At 40.7% G+C, this 15,374-nt stretch overlaps 1 protein-coding gene across 1 annotated transcript in view; it reads left to right on the forward strand.

Moving 5' to 3' along the window:
- SHC4 (SHC adaptor protein 4) overlaps positions 1-15,374 on the forward strand; it is a 124,580-nt gene that overhangs the window by 38,716 nt on the left and 70,490 nt on the right. Inside the window, exon 2 of the mRNA XM_030318232.2 lies at positions 853-923. Within this exon, the coding sequence (XP_030174092.1) occupies positions 853-923 (71 nt within the window). The remainder of the gene's footprint in view (positions 1-852; positions 924-15,374) is intronic.

Below are 15,374 nucleotides of genomic sequence, written 5' to 3' on the forward strand. Positions count from 1 at the left end.
CCCCTTGACAGGCACATCCTCACTAATAACCCACCTCCACACTGCTGCTGACATGAGGCTTCTCTCACATACACACTGACCAACACCTCCCTCTCCTACCACAGCCTATCATGGTTCTCACTGCTGCCACAGGACATATAAGCTGTGTTTTAGCTTATAAGGCACAATTCCTTTTCTAATACTCCATGTTCAAGGTAAATTTACTAATTCCTGGTGTGGGAAATTACTTTTTTTTTTCCTTTCTTGAACCCTTTTAGTAAATGATCTTGTGAAAAAGGAAGATCTTCTATTACTGAATTCTGTATTTATGCATTTATATGCTTGTTTTATGTCCTCAGAAGATTCTCCATTGCTGTAGTGTTTGCCTCACATAACAATTGAGCACATGTAGGTACCCAGTGCTGTCCTAAGACCTTCACCCATGTGGAAAAAAATTAACTCATAGCAATTCTAATAGTATCTCCCATTTTATCAGTGACAAACTGAAATGCAGAGAAGTCGAGTAACTTCCTGAGGTTCCATAACTAATAAGTGGCAGAGCTAGGATTCAGATTCACACAGTCTGGCCCCAGAGCCCATGCTCTTCACCAATGAACTCACATTGTCTCTGTTAGCTGCATTCCTGGTATCATAGTTTGGATTTAGCTGATGTTTTATAACTGAACTGAAACTTAAGGCATGTGCCCATTAATGGTCAGAAATATCAATGGTAGACTGAGTGTGAGAATGTAACTTGATATCAGAAGCTGACTTAAGGTGTTTCCTAGGAAGTCACCATGAAGATGAGAAATGTCATCGTGCTAGCTTTTTTCCTACTTACCCTTTTGTTTTGTTTTGTTTTTGTTATTCCAGTACATGGGCTGTATCGAAGTGCTACAGTCAATGAGGTCACTGGATTTTGGAATGAGAACGCAAGTTACAAGGTAAGAGAACAAAAGTAAGGCAGACTTTTGAGTGCTGTGGTTTGAAGTCATAATAGTTTTTCCCTGCAGGTATTTCATGCAAGCCTCCAAAGTCACCATGGGCTTTTATTTGAATGGCTGGAAGGTAGGAAATAGCCCAGTGACCTTGGATGAGTGGGTTTGTCTCATCATGTGAAAGATTTCCCAGTTGTGTCATGGAGCATCTGCATTCCATATAATAACTGATAAGATGATGCAGTCCTAGAAATAGCTGGTTTCCCAGGTACCAAAAGTACTTAAGATTATGTCTGGAAATTGAACATTATTGAAGAAGTAGCTGGAAAGAAGACCGGGGAAGAATTTTCTGTGTCAGAAATCCCAAGTTCTCCCCATTTGTGAGACATGAGAACCCACTTACTCCTTGTCTGAGTCTTCCTCCTCTGTATACAGTGAGCTGCATGGAAGGGTTGAACCAGGGGAGCCTTGCCCAGGGCGGCCCTAGACAGTGTAGGGGAAGAACCAGAGTCATTACACAGAGCACAAGTCAGAAGGAGAAATACAAAGCATGGTTCATTAAGGTCAAGTTCAAGGCAAGACTGGAAAGAGGAACAAGTGAATGCCCCCACTGGTAAGTGGGGTAATTGTGAGGTGAGGGGAAGAGGTGAGAGCACTGGGTTGATGTGAGTGATTTAGGATGAAGCCTTGGGCGTCTGTTCTGTGTGGTGCTACCGTGTGCATCTGTGGTTGCGGGCCACCTTTTCCAAAGGTGAATGTTCTCATTATGAAGAGAGGGTAACTCTTCCTAATACTCATCCCATGAAACTGTAGGCCTGGAAAAGGTGTCCTGTGGTTCAAAGTTTTGGGAAAAGGAATCCTATTGCTCTTTAGGAGAGTGGCAGTATCCACCAAAATATTAAAAACCCCAAGAAGCCCTGTGCAGTAGTTTAAAAAGTCTATCTCAAGATTGTCTAAACTTACATGGTTCCAGAGTCCTTTTTTCATGTAACATAAAGGAACATCCCACAGAACCCTAGCATTCCATGAAATGCTCTTTAGGAAATGCTATTTTAGACTCTCTGTGATGCATTCAAATCTGTCTTCCCAAGTTCCCCAGCAACCTTCAGTATTTCCTTTGGAGTCTCACAGATGAAATCTAATTCTACTTTTGTTTTGTACTCTTGGTGGCCACCTCAGTCCCTGGCACTTGGAGGAGGCTCGCTGGAGGTTTATTGAATAAATGTGTGGTTCCACCTGACTACCTCCTGGGATTTGGAGATAGCTGCATTTCTTCTTGCTGGAGTTTTCTCTTTCTCGGTCCCTTCAACTGTCCTGCAAGTGACCTAGTGTCTAGATGATTTTCTCCTCTATTAGCTCTACTTTGGATGTGTCCAGGCTTTATTTTCATCCTCACAATCCTTAACCTGGAGAAAGCCCTTCCTCTGATGCCGAGCAGATTACAGATGGGAGGTAGAGAGTGGCCACCCCGGGTACCTGGAATGGGGGCACAGGACGAAGGAATGCCCACTGTCTTTACCTGAGGATGACCGATTTTGTGTTCATTCATCTACGCATTTTCTTTCACTCAAATATTTATGGAGTTCCCATTAAATGCCTGAAACTGCTCAAGAATTAAGGATGCAGAAGTGTCTGGCCTCAGGGAGTTTATGTTCTAGCTGGGGGAACAAGACTATAGCAAGGAAACAGATAAATATACAATATAGTTTCATGTAGTAATAAGTGCCATTACTGTACTAATAAAGCAGGGTAAGGGGATAGAGATGTAGGGGGTGGGCTTTTATTTTTTAATTTTTATATTTCTAAAAAATTTGCGGATAACTGACATACAATGTTACAGTAGTTTCAGGTGTACAACATAGCGATTCAACTTCTCTACACTTTATGCTGTGCTCACCAAAGTGTAGTTACCATCTGCCCCGGGGCTGGGCTTTTAAATTTTATTTTCTGGGTATAACAATACCCTATGGTTACTTAGAACTATTTGGAAAATACAGAAACATATGAAAGAAGAAAATCACTCAGAATCTTACCTAAGATAATGTCTACCCACATTTTGTGTTTTGGATAACTTTCTGGTCTTTTTCTCATACATGAACTTACAGCGATTTTTATAGAAAATCTGGAAAATAGTTGATACTATTTCTACCATCTTGAGCATTTCTCTGTTGCTAAATATGCAGAACTATTATTTATTGTAATAAGATACGTGTCACATAAAATTTACCATCTTAACTAGTTTTAAGTGCACTCTTCAGTAGCATTAAGTACATTCATGTTGCTGTGCAACCATTGCTGCCATCCATCCCCAGAACTTTTTCATCTTCCCAGATGGTAACTCCTCGTTCCCTCCTCCCCTAGCCCATGGCAACCACCATTCTACTTTCTGTGTCTATGGATTTGACTACTCTGGGTACCTCATGTGAGTGGAATCATGTGGTATTTGTCCCTTTGTGACTGATTTGTTTCATTTAACACAATGTCCTCAAGGTTTACCACTAGACCAAACAATATAACTGCTTTGAAAGCATTTGGTGTGTATTGCTAGATTGCTATGCAGAAATGACTGCTTGATATTCCTTTCTCTCAGTCATGTAGTATCTTTTTTTTTTTTTTTAGTATCTATTTTTTGCATCTTTGTGAGCTTGTAAGTCTATATTTTCCTATTGTTTAGTAAATGGTAACAGGTTATTTTGTTCTATTCCGTGAAGATTCAGTTTATAACTAATGTACACACCCCGGGGAAGGTGCCTTGTATGGTATCTGGGTATTATTCTTCGTGGATGTGTCCATGTGTGGCTCAGGCATGGTAGATTGTGCTCTGGGCAGGTTTGTGCAAGCTTAAGGGTCGTTTATTTTCTTGAAAACCTCGAATTCCTATCCCACTTCCCAAATATTTACTTTTCTTCTCTCTCTCTCTCTCTCTCTCTCTCTCTGTCTCTTTTAGCTCTTTCTCCTTTCTTCTCTCCACTTATATGTATTTTGACATTTGGTCAATTTTCAAGTTGCTTTATTAGCAATGGTCTTAGATGTTATCATTAAAACATTAAGTTTAATCAGGTTTCAAGCTACTTTTTAAAATTTTTTAATGTTTATTTATTTTTGAGAGAGAACGAAACAGAGTGTGAATGGGGCAGGGGGCAGAGAGAGAGGGAGACACAGAATCTGAAATAGGCGCCAGGCTCTGAGCTGTCAGCACAGAGCCCGACACAGGGCTTGAACTCAGGAACTGTGAGATCATGACCTGAGCCGAAGTTGGACGCTCAACCAACTGAACCACCCACATGCCCCTAGGTTTCAAGCTATTTTAAATTTAAATGTCACATATTCACACAGTTTCACTTAACTCATAATCCTACTTAATCAAAGAAAAAGATTTCACTGAACCAGTTAGAATTCCAAAAGAAAGAAGTCATTTTGTAGGACCACAGCTATCTCCCTATATTTACTGTCAAACATAAACATAAAATCAATCAGGTGTGAATGCTAATAAACTAGTGTATCTAACTGCCACTACAGATTCCAATGATGATATTTCAGGCTGATGTCCCACCCATGATAAATGGTCTCACCATCTCTAAATTAGTTAATACGTTATTCCAGATAATCGGGAGACAGTAACAGGAAATTCCTGAAAATAAAGGAGGAGCCATGATTTCAGATATAACAGGTGGGTCAGCATTTGAACACAGAAGAAAGGCGGAGTAGAATTCTTGTCTTCGTGACGGACTTTTCTGCCAATTGTTTGAGGCCTCAATGCGCAGGGTTTCTAGAACACAGAGAATACTCAAATAGAGCAGAGAAAAGAAGAAAAGGACAAGAGGCCATTCACTTTCTCAGCAGTTCCCTGGATCATACCCTTTTCAAAGCTTCCATCATGCCCCTCCACTTTGACTCCAGATTTAGTCCCCTAAAAAAGTCCCGTGGGTGGCTTTTACTGTTGTTCCTGCACTAGTTCTTACCCAGGCGTTTATTCTCTTGACTGATTTAGGATGGGAGCTTAGTTTTTAGTAATCAGGTATTCAGGCAAAAGGGCAAAGGAGGAGGTTTTCCTGGTAGAAAAGAGAAACAAGATCATTAGGACGACCAAGACTCACAGCCACAGTTGTCTTCAACTTGTTCTGAAAACAATAGCAATAGGAAATAAGAGAAAGGGAAAGTGAAAATCATGACAAGGATGATATAGTCATTTGCTCTCTTGTAAAAGGGTTTCTATCATGGTTTTTAAAACAAAGCTAAAGAAAACAAAAACCCTCATTCAATCTAAATCGGGGCACACACACGTGCATACACACTCACACAAAATAAATCAGGTCATTAAAACCTAACTCCTGGTTTCCCTCCTTTGAGTAAGCATCCACATCTTGCAACGGAGAAAAAAATCTTCCCTCTCTCCCTAGAGGTGCCTCCTTCTTTGTGTCTAGCTAGGAACCTACGTCAGATACTGAAGGAGGGATAAACATGTGTATCAGGGTGGAGCCACCAAGTGGAGCTGGTGGGACAGGGCTTGACTTTCAACTCTAAAGAACAGAACTTCGTAGGAAACTGTCGAGGGGACAGTGAGTTCATTGCATTTATTGTAGGACATCACTTTACTTCCAGGGGCAGGACACAGTGCTGGTGGGAGGGATCTCCAGATCACTGTCTTACTATTCTCCCTGCTTCCTGTATTTACTGTCTTATGTTTGTAACTCATATTTGGTAATTAAATCAGCCAGGCTAAGCATGAGACACCCAGCATGGGATCTGCCCACGCCAGGCTCCAGGACAGCTGGGAAGCAGCAGCTGGCAGTGGGTTTGCCTCATTCCCGTGATTATCATCCCTGGGGGTCTACGAAGGAACATGGGGAGCTGTTAGACAATGGGTGGTAAAGCTCCCTGTTGGGGATCCTGGCTTAAGATTCATTTTCTCTAGCCGATCTTAAGGGGCCACAAGTCATGGAATATTTATCTGCCCCATTCCATTCCATTCCACGAGGGAAGAAAAACCTTGGGTAACATTGTTTTTTGAACTGCTGCCATAGACACTAAGCAGGCTATTTGTGTGATTTGGTACTAGATAAGGCAATGAGGAAGCAGAGATCGTAATTCAGAGGATATTGTAATTGGACTAATTTCCTGTTTGAAACGTTACTGCTAATGAACAGTGATTCTGCAAATTTAATTCACTATCTTGAAATTTTGATTCTTTGGCTTCAACAGGGCATTAAACTCAGTTCTTCAGAGACAAATGTGTGTGTGTGTGTGTGAGAGAGAGAGAGAGTTAGCAACCATTTGATGTAAAGCAGATCCAAGAAGCAGCTGAACATTTACATAAAGGCCTGTGTTTATAGTTTCTAAGAAATGTGAGCATGAGGAGGGAAAGTATTCTGTAGAGGTCAAATATCTGTATGTTTGGTGGCTAAATTAAGATATCTGTTTGAAAACAGGCTGGCATTTAGCTAACTGTCCTGAGGATTATAGGAATGGGATTCGGTTGCAGCTACCCGTGGATGAGTGTATCTCTGCATAAAACGGAGTAACTGTACCGAATCTGGTGTGTGGGTTCTTTGTTGACTTGTGAGGAGATCACCGGACTTAGTAGGATTGTAGGCCACAGAGCACACAAAATAAAGACTGCCATATGTGAATATAAAAGACTGAGTCCATTAACTTGCCAGGCAAAGGAACACTCCTTAATGAAGAAATTTGCTGAGGAGAGTGGTGAGGAGAAAAAAAAAAATCAGGAGTTTTTAAGTTTTTGTTTATGGTGGTCATGCTAAGGATTGAAAACAAGCACTCTGGCTGAGATGGAATGTATGTGGTTGGATAAAACAAGTGCCATTGTTCATTGGTCAGGAAAGAATGTTAAGACCTCAGTAAGGGTCCAGTGTCCCAGGGTCAAGGTTTATAACCTTTATCAGCTGGTGGGAACAGTTACAGTAAAACCTAACAGTCAAACACTCTTTGGCAAGCACTGATGCAAGTGGACGTGCTTCTTGTCTCACACGTGTAGATGTCAGGAAGCTCTTGCTGGAGGTTTTGGGCTGTGTGTGTGTGTGTGTGTGTGTGTGTGTATGGGTATGTATGGACAATGACTGTTTCTTCTAGTTTCAAGTTTCACTGCTCCCCAGTTCCTCACAGCCTATTTAGTACTGAGATCTCATTTCTCAGATATCTGAGATGAAATAGTCAATTAAATTCCTTTTAGAAGACTCCAAAGATCTAGTAATAAAAAAAAATGTTTCCAAGCATTGGGAGGGGTTCTGATAGCATGACAGTGTGAAATGAAGGGAGAGAGAATATGAAAGTCAATGACATTGTTTTGCTCAGTCATTAGCACAGTGTATTTCAAGTATAGGTGCACAGTTACTATTTGAATGAACAGGTGTAAGGCCAAGAAATATAGTTACTAAAGCAACCCACAGAATAGAAATAGTATTTTCAAATCATATATTTGATAAAGGGTTAATATCCAGAATATATAAAGAACTTATACAACTCAACAACAACAAAAACCAAACAACTCTATGAAAAACTAGGCAAAGGACTTAACCCATTTTTCCAAAGAAGATATACAAATGGACAATAAGCACATGAAAAGATGCTCAACATCACTCATCATTAGGCAAATGCAAATCAAAACCACAATGAGGTTGTACTTTACATTCATTAGAATGTTATTTAAAGCACAGAGACACACACACAAATCCCCAAAACAGAAAATAACAAATGTTAGCAAGGGTGTGGAGAAATTAGGAACTCTTGTGCATTCTTGGTAGCAATGTAAAATGGTACAGCCACTATGGAAAACTGTATGGGAGTTTCTCAAAAAGTTAAAAATAGAACTACCATATAACCAGCAATTTCACTTCTGGATGTAGTTCTAAATGAACTGAAAACAGTGACTCAAACATATTTGTATATCCATGTTCAGAGCGGCATTATTCACAATACACAAAAGCAACCCAAGTATCTATTGTCCAATGGACAATAGATAAACTAAATGTGATACATACACACACACACACGCACACACACACACACACACACACACACATAATGGAATATTAGCTTTAAAAAAGAAGAAAATGCTGCCAGTTGTGGCAACATGCATGAACCTGAAAGGTATTATGCTAAGTGAAATAAGTCAGAGAAAGACAAATACTGCATGGTATCACTTATATGTGGAATTAAAAAAAATTTTTTTAATGTTTATTTATTTTTGAGAGAGAGAGAGAGACAGAGCATGAGTGGGGAAGGGGCAGAAAGAGAGGGAGACAGGATCTGAAACAGGCTCCAGGCTCGGAGCTGTCAGCACAGAGCCCAATGCAGGCTTGAACCCACAAGCCGTAAGATCATGACCTGAGCTGAAGTAAGACACCCAACTGACTGAGCCACCCAGGCGCCCCTCACTTATATGTGGAATCTTAAAAAAAAAAAAAAAAAAAAAAAAGGAACAACAAAAACATCCAATTCATTGAAGCAGGGTGGAATGGTAGTTGCCAGGGGCTGGGGGTTGAGGGAAAATGTGGAGATGCTGGTAAGAGGGTACAAACTTTTAATTATAAGATGAGTCAGACCTGAAGATCTAATGCAGAGCATGGGGACTCCAGCTGATAATAGTGTATTGCATAAGTGAAATTTGCTGCTACTAGATCTTAAGTGTTCTCACACACACAGACACGCACAAAAATTAAATATGGGAGGTGATGTATGTGATCATGAACTTGATTGTGGGAGTCCTTTCACAACGTATATGTATATCAAATCATCACATTGTACACTTTAAAAATGTTAGTTTTATTTGTCAATGATACCTCGATAAAGCTGGGAAAAAAAAGTAAGAGAACTGGCACGTGCTACCACATGGCTGAGCCTTGTCTTAATGTATTTGGGCCTCTGTAACAAAGTACCACAGATTGGGCAGTTTATAAACAACAGATATTTATTTTTCACAGTTCTGGAGTCTGCATGTCTGAGATCAAGGCGTCAGCATGGCTGGATGAGGGCCCTTTTCCAAATCACAGACTAACCACATTGCTAGGGAGGCCAGGGAGCTCTGTGATATCTCTTTTGTGAGCGCACCAGCCTCATTCATGCGGGCTCCATCCTTACGGCATGATTACCTCCCACAGACTCCACCTGCCAAAACCATCACCTTTGGGCATTAAGATGGCAACATGCACACTTTGGGGAGACGCAGACATTCAGACCATAGCAAATCTTGAATATATTATGTGAAATGAAATAAGCCAGTCACGAAAGGACGAATATTGTGTAATTTTTCACTTATATGAAGTACCTGGAGTTGCAGGTCCAGAGACAGAAGGTAGAATGGGGATTGCCAGGGGCTTGTGTGGTTGGGAGGGAGTTAGTGCTTAATGGGGACAGAGTTTCAATTTGTAAGTTTGGAAGTCTGGAAGACGAAGAGTTCTGGAGATGGATGGTGGTAATCATTGCACAATAGTATGAATGTGCTTAATGCCACTGAGCTATATTAAAAATAGCCACATTGGTAAATGTTATGGTAGGTGTATTTTACTACAATTTTTGAAAAAGTATAGGTACTAGATGGATTATATTTTTGTAGGATTCAGTATCGTATAAATGAATTTTATTTTGTTGAAAGGATACAAAGCCATTAAGAGAAGGATAACTGAGACCTCAGGGCCTGAGTTTCCAGCCCATCCTCAGCCAAGTGAATTTGGTAAGGAGTGCAGAGTGGACTCTTCTAATTTCTTGATGAAGAAGCCCAGCCAAAAGCCACACTGGCCGAGAGGGCTGCTGGAGGACTGGAGGAGAGAGTAGGTACCAATAGCTCGTGTTTGTTTCCCATTGCACAGAGCTTTTGTATCTTTGTACATCTCTTGTGAACCACACAAACACCCTCAGAGAACACTGTAATTCCACATTTTATTTATTTTTATTTTTTTAATATTTATTTTGGGGAGAGAACAAGCAGGGGAGGGGAAGAGAGAAGGGGATAGAAGATCCCAAGTGGGCTCTGTGCTGACAGGTTGACAGCAGCAAGCCCCGATGTGGGGCTCGAATTCACAAACCGCGAGATCATGAGTTGAGCCGAAGTCAGATGCTCAACCAACTGAGCCACCCAGGTGCCCCTGTGATTCCCCATTTTAAAGCCAAGGGAAGCTAAATGGGAAGTTGAGGCTTAGAGAAAGTAAGTGACCATCCCTAGACCACAAAGCATTTTTTCTGGGGCTCAAACCCACGTACTCTCACTCCAAATCCTGTCCCTACAGTCATTAATGTTTCCTAGTGACATTGCTTTGAAGCTAAGAAACTGCTCTTTTAGCTACGAATAGATTAAGATAGTGGGGAACAATTGAGGGAATAACAGCAGGCCTGAGTCATCTTTAAAATCACTTCTTTTTTTAAAATCTTTAAATGTTTATATATATTTTTGAGAGACAGAGAGAGAGAGAGCAGGGGAGGGCAAGAGAGAGAGACACACATACCCACACAGAATCTGAAGCCGGCTCTAGGCTCTGAGCTGTCAACACAGACACGTGGGGCTGGGAATTATGAACCATGAGATCATGACCTGATCCATAGTCGGAGACTTAACCGACTGAGCCACACAGGCGCTCCTAAAAATCACTTGCAAGTGAGAGAACAGCGTGGCTATGATCATTATCACCGATGTCAATCCTCTGTGGGACATCTCATTCTTAAAATTCTTTCACTATTTTTTTTGTCTAATTACAAAAAGTAAATCTGACTTATTGTGGGAACTGGAAAGTAGGGCAAAATAAAAGAAAAAACAGACAAATCACTGGAGAGAACCAAGAGTAACAGTTTGGTTTATAAGGGTTTTCCTGCCATACATTTAATACCTAAAGTGAAACTATATAGTGTTTATTAATTTGTTACATATTTTTGTCATTTGTTGTACAGATTTTCTAGGTTGTTTAGTATGAGTAGTACTTGCTTTGACCTGAGCCTTCAGGTGGAAGAATAATCTTAAGTGCCTCTATTTGTCATAGGTATATTTAGTAACAGTCTTTTTGCTTTATTTTTTATTTCTTTTATTTTATTTGAGAGAGAGCGAGCGGGGGAGGGGCAGAGGGAGAGAGAGAAAGACAGAGAGAATCTTAAGCAGACTCCATGCCCAGCACAGAGCCCGACTCGGGGCTTGATCTCACGATTGTGAGATCATGACCTGAGCTGAAATGAAGAGCCGGACGCTTAAGGGACTGAATTACCGGGCACCCCAAGAGTCTTTTTTTTTTTTTTTTTCATTAAAAAAATTTTTTTAAATGTTTATTTACTTTTGAGAGAGACAGAGACAGAGTGCGAACAGGGGAGGGGCAGAGAGAGAGAGACAGAATCTGAAACAGCTTCCAGCACAGAGCCCGATGCAGGGCTTGAACTCACGAACTGTGAGAACATGACCTGAGCCCAAAGTCAGTCACTTAACTGACTGAGCCACCCAGGCACCCCAAGTCTTTTTGCCTGAAGTAACAGAAAATGACTCTGCCTAGCTTAAGCCAAAAGGGAGGTTTCTTGGAAGGATATTGGGGCAGCTCATGGGACCCGAAAAACGAGTGAACAAACTAGTAGGACAGTGGTTTTGGGTCCTGAGGCCTCTGCAGGAGGCCCATCTCTGGTTCCCTGGGTCCCAAATATCAAATTCCCAGGTGAGACAGTGATTGGGACCTAATCCTGGAGGAATTATCTTTGGCCAGGACAGAGTTGCATTGTGACAACATAGTATTTCCATAGTAGTCATATATTGGGAAGGGGAGTGACTATGGAGGGGGAAAAAGAGCAGAAAACGCAGGAGGAGAAAGAGGCTTATAAAATGGAGGTAGTAAATGCAGTAAAAAATAGATTTCTACCTCAAAGGGAAAAGAAGACATTAGATCAAATTTTTTGGACACCTTAAAACAAGGAAAGATTGGGATTATTTAAATCATCCCCAAAATGCTCCTCTCAAATCCAAGGCTTGCTAAATTAGTAATCAAATATTTCATGTTATTATAGCTGGCACATTAGTTTTAGAACATAATTCAACTGAGCTGTATTTTTCTGGGGTGAAAGAAAGTTTGAGGCTGCATGTATAGGTATTGTGTATGTTTATTTCCATTTTATAGGACTTAGGGCATTGTTTTAATGCTTCAGATATTTATAGAGGTAAATATGGTAAAATGGTCATTACTGTTGTTCCATGACAAGTTGTTTACAACATCTGTATTTTATTTGCGGAGGATTATTTGATCAGGAATAAAACTACCAATTATAGCATCTTTTCCATGGAAAATGTGATCCACTTTATGAACTGGTTTCTAAAAATATGTTGCAACTAAAATCAGGTCCTGCTAATTTATCCAGATGAGTCTATAGAAATTTACATATATGGAGATATTATCAAACAAACACACACATTCAAAAAGGTCATATATACACATTTACTGAGCCAAGGGAGAATGGTTAGCTGTCTGGGCCTAAATACAGATGGTAGGGGATGGCCTCAAGTGCTTGAAGAGGAACAAATTCATTCAGAGCTTAAGATGCATGGATGTTAAAGCTGATGCATTTGGGAGAGACCCCAGTGTTTTTAGCTCCAATTGAAATGAAATGAAATACTTTCTCCAGTGATCTTTTCCCTCCAGGCCTTATTTACTGTGCACAGCCAGGTGATAATGCGTTTAAGGATGTCCCTTTTGTAGCCCTTTTTGGTTTCCTATAGAAGTCAGTACTGAATTTGTAGCACCCCAACATTCTCACTTATACTCAGTACCAATTTCCAGGAGCAAGAAAGTAGATTTCTAATTCTGATGTTGACAGGCACACTGGTCTGAATCATTTAACAGTGCAAGTAGAATAGGCTTTTTGAACAGTGTTCCTAGAAACATCAATGCTGTAGCTGCATGGGAGTCTCCTGAAAAAGTTCAGAGTTTGTCCCATACTGTGTTTGGCCTGGAAGGGGTTGGGTCCCCCATGGTTCTACTTCAATGGACCAATCATAAGAGTTCCATCATCCATCATCTTTGGGTTTTAATGTTCTTACAGAAACCTGGTCCATAGTCCTGGCAGGTTTCAAAGACACAAGGCCCAAAATATAGCTGGATCAATAAATATATATTGATTAACGGAGAAGTTTCAGGTCTTCACAGCCCTTGATCACAGATCTTGAGGTGACTCTGGAGTTCTTGAAGGCTCCATGGTCACTTCTGGTAATCAGAGAAAAGCAGAAAAGACTTAGATAATCTACAAACATGGAACCTGGCATCCTGAACTAGGTCAAATTCCAGAATGAGGAGCTCTTAGAAAACTGGGTCAGGCTCCTAGCTCCAAGGTAGAGTGTTTGACACATGGACACCCACTCGTATATATTGTTAAACAAAGGAATAAAAATAAATTCACTGAAGATACTCAGTTTGGCTCAAAGACCCTTGGAGCTCAAGGACTTGATTCAGATGAAAAGAAAGATTTCTCAATTCCCATGGAACTGGCTTCAACTTCTTTCTAGTTTCAAGTATTAGCAAGCAATCTACAGAGCAGTTTATGATTAAGTAATAGGTACTATCAGCAGCATTATCATCATAACAAAAGCTAACATTTATAAAATAGATATCACTATTAACCTTATTTTGCCCATGAGGATACTGAGACTTAGAGAAATTGTGGAATTCAACAATGTCACCTAACAAGTTAATAAGTGGTAGAACCAGAAACCAGAGTTGACTGACTCCTGTGTACTTGCCTCCATCAAGATGAGAGAACTTTAAGGAACAAAGCAAGGGGAAATGCTGACAGCCAGAAGTGACAGAATAAGGAAGTGTTCAATTTGGAATTTGACTTGGGTTCAATATGCCAGATTTCTTATTTGTGAGTACTGCCTGGAAGGGCCTACATAAAGACACTCACAAATCTGTAGGTAAGGGTACGTGTAGGACCAGACGCTTTCTAAGATTGTGTCAGACAGTGGTTCTCAAACTTTAGCATGCAAAGGAATCAGTCACTTGCAGGACTTGTTGAAACACAGAATGTTGTACCCCACTCCTAGAGTTTTTGATTCAAGAGTTTGCACGTTGGGGCTCCTGGGTGGCTCAGTCGGTTAAGCATCGACTTCGGCTCAGATCATGATCTCATGGTTCATGAGTTCAAGCCCCGCGTTGGGCTCTGTGCTGACAGCTCAGAGCCTGGATCCTGCTTCAGATTCTGTGTGTGTGTGTGTGTGTGTGTGTGTGTGTGTGTGTCTGCCCCTCCCCTGCTTATGCTCCATCTCTCTCCCTCTCTCTCGCAAATAAATAAATATCAAAATTATATGAAAAAAAGAATTTGCATGTCTATCAAATTCCCGGGTATTAATGATGCTGCTGGTCAAGAAACCACAGTTTGAGAATCACAGGTATAAGGAAGCATATCCTGTGGTTTCTTTAAAAAATTTTTTTTTCCATATGTTTTTTAAAGTTTATTTATTTATTTTGAGAGAGAGGGAGAGAATACACATGAACAGGGGAGGGGCTGAGAGAGAGGGAGAGAGAGAGAGAATCCCAAGCAGGCTCCACACTGCCAGTGCAGAGCCCAACATGGAGTTTGAACTCACCAACTGTTAGGTCATCACCTAAGTCAAAATCGAGAGTCAGACACTTAACTGACTGAGCCACCTAGGCACCCCTATCCTGTGGTTTCAAAATGAGGTTTATAATTGGACCAGGGGTCATGAAAATCCCTTAATTTTGAAAAAGTGGTTCTCCCAAAGATCCCAAAAAGCATCTGGAGGCATTTACGGTTCCGTTTTTGTTGTTAAGGAAAGGGCAAAGCCTGGGGAATGCCAGAGCAGCGAGTTCTAATTCTGCTATATGTATGTGTATATATATCGCCAGAAAAATCAATGATACAGTTCCTTTAGGGAAGAGTGAGCCAGATGGAAGACACTCAAAATTCATTAAAACTAATCTCAGCATGAAAAGAGTCCTTTCTTTGATAAAAAAGAGAGCTTTGTGGCCAAAGGAAATGCAGGACAGTTGGTGCATCTCTCCACCTGCCAGGCAGATTCGTTCCACTTCCTATTGGTATTCTCCTTAGGAAAACTGAGAACTGCCTGACAAAGTAAGTCTGCAGCTCTGACCCCTTTAATTACACATGAGCTGTGGCTTGTGAGAACTGCACCCACCCTATGAAAATGGTTGTTTTCACATATGTTTGAGCAATAAGAGGGTGGATCCAGATCCAGATTATCTGAGCCACTAATGAGAATTTCTCTGAAAATGATCTCTTCCATTGTTATCGGTGACAACACAGACAAAAAAAAAAAAAAAAAAAAAGAGAGAGAGAGAAAAGAAAAGAAAAAGAAGGCATTTTCTAGTTAAGTGTGTATGCCAATGTAAGGTGGCAGGAATCTGGCAGCAGCTCATTAGAGGGCTTAGGTTGGATCTAGAAATAGACGCTGAGGTGGAGAGTTAAATGCAGAAGGCTTATTGCGTGGGCGCTCAGGATCAACATGTG

The sequence above is a fragment of the Lynx canadensis genome, chromosome B3 (assembly GCF_007474595.2).
Source record: "Lynx canadensis isolate LIC74 chromosome B3, mLynCan4.pri.v2, whole genome shotgun sequence".
NCBI lineage: Eukaryota > Metazoa > Chordata > Mammalia > Carnivora > Felidae > Lynx > Lynx canadensis.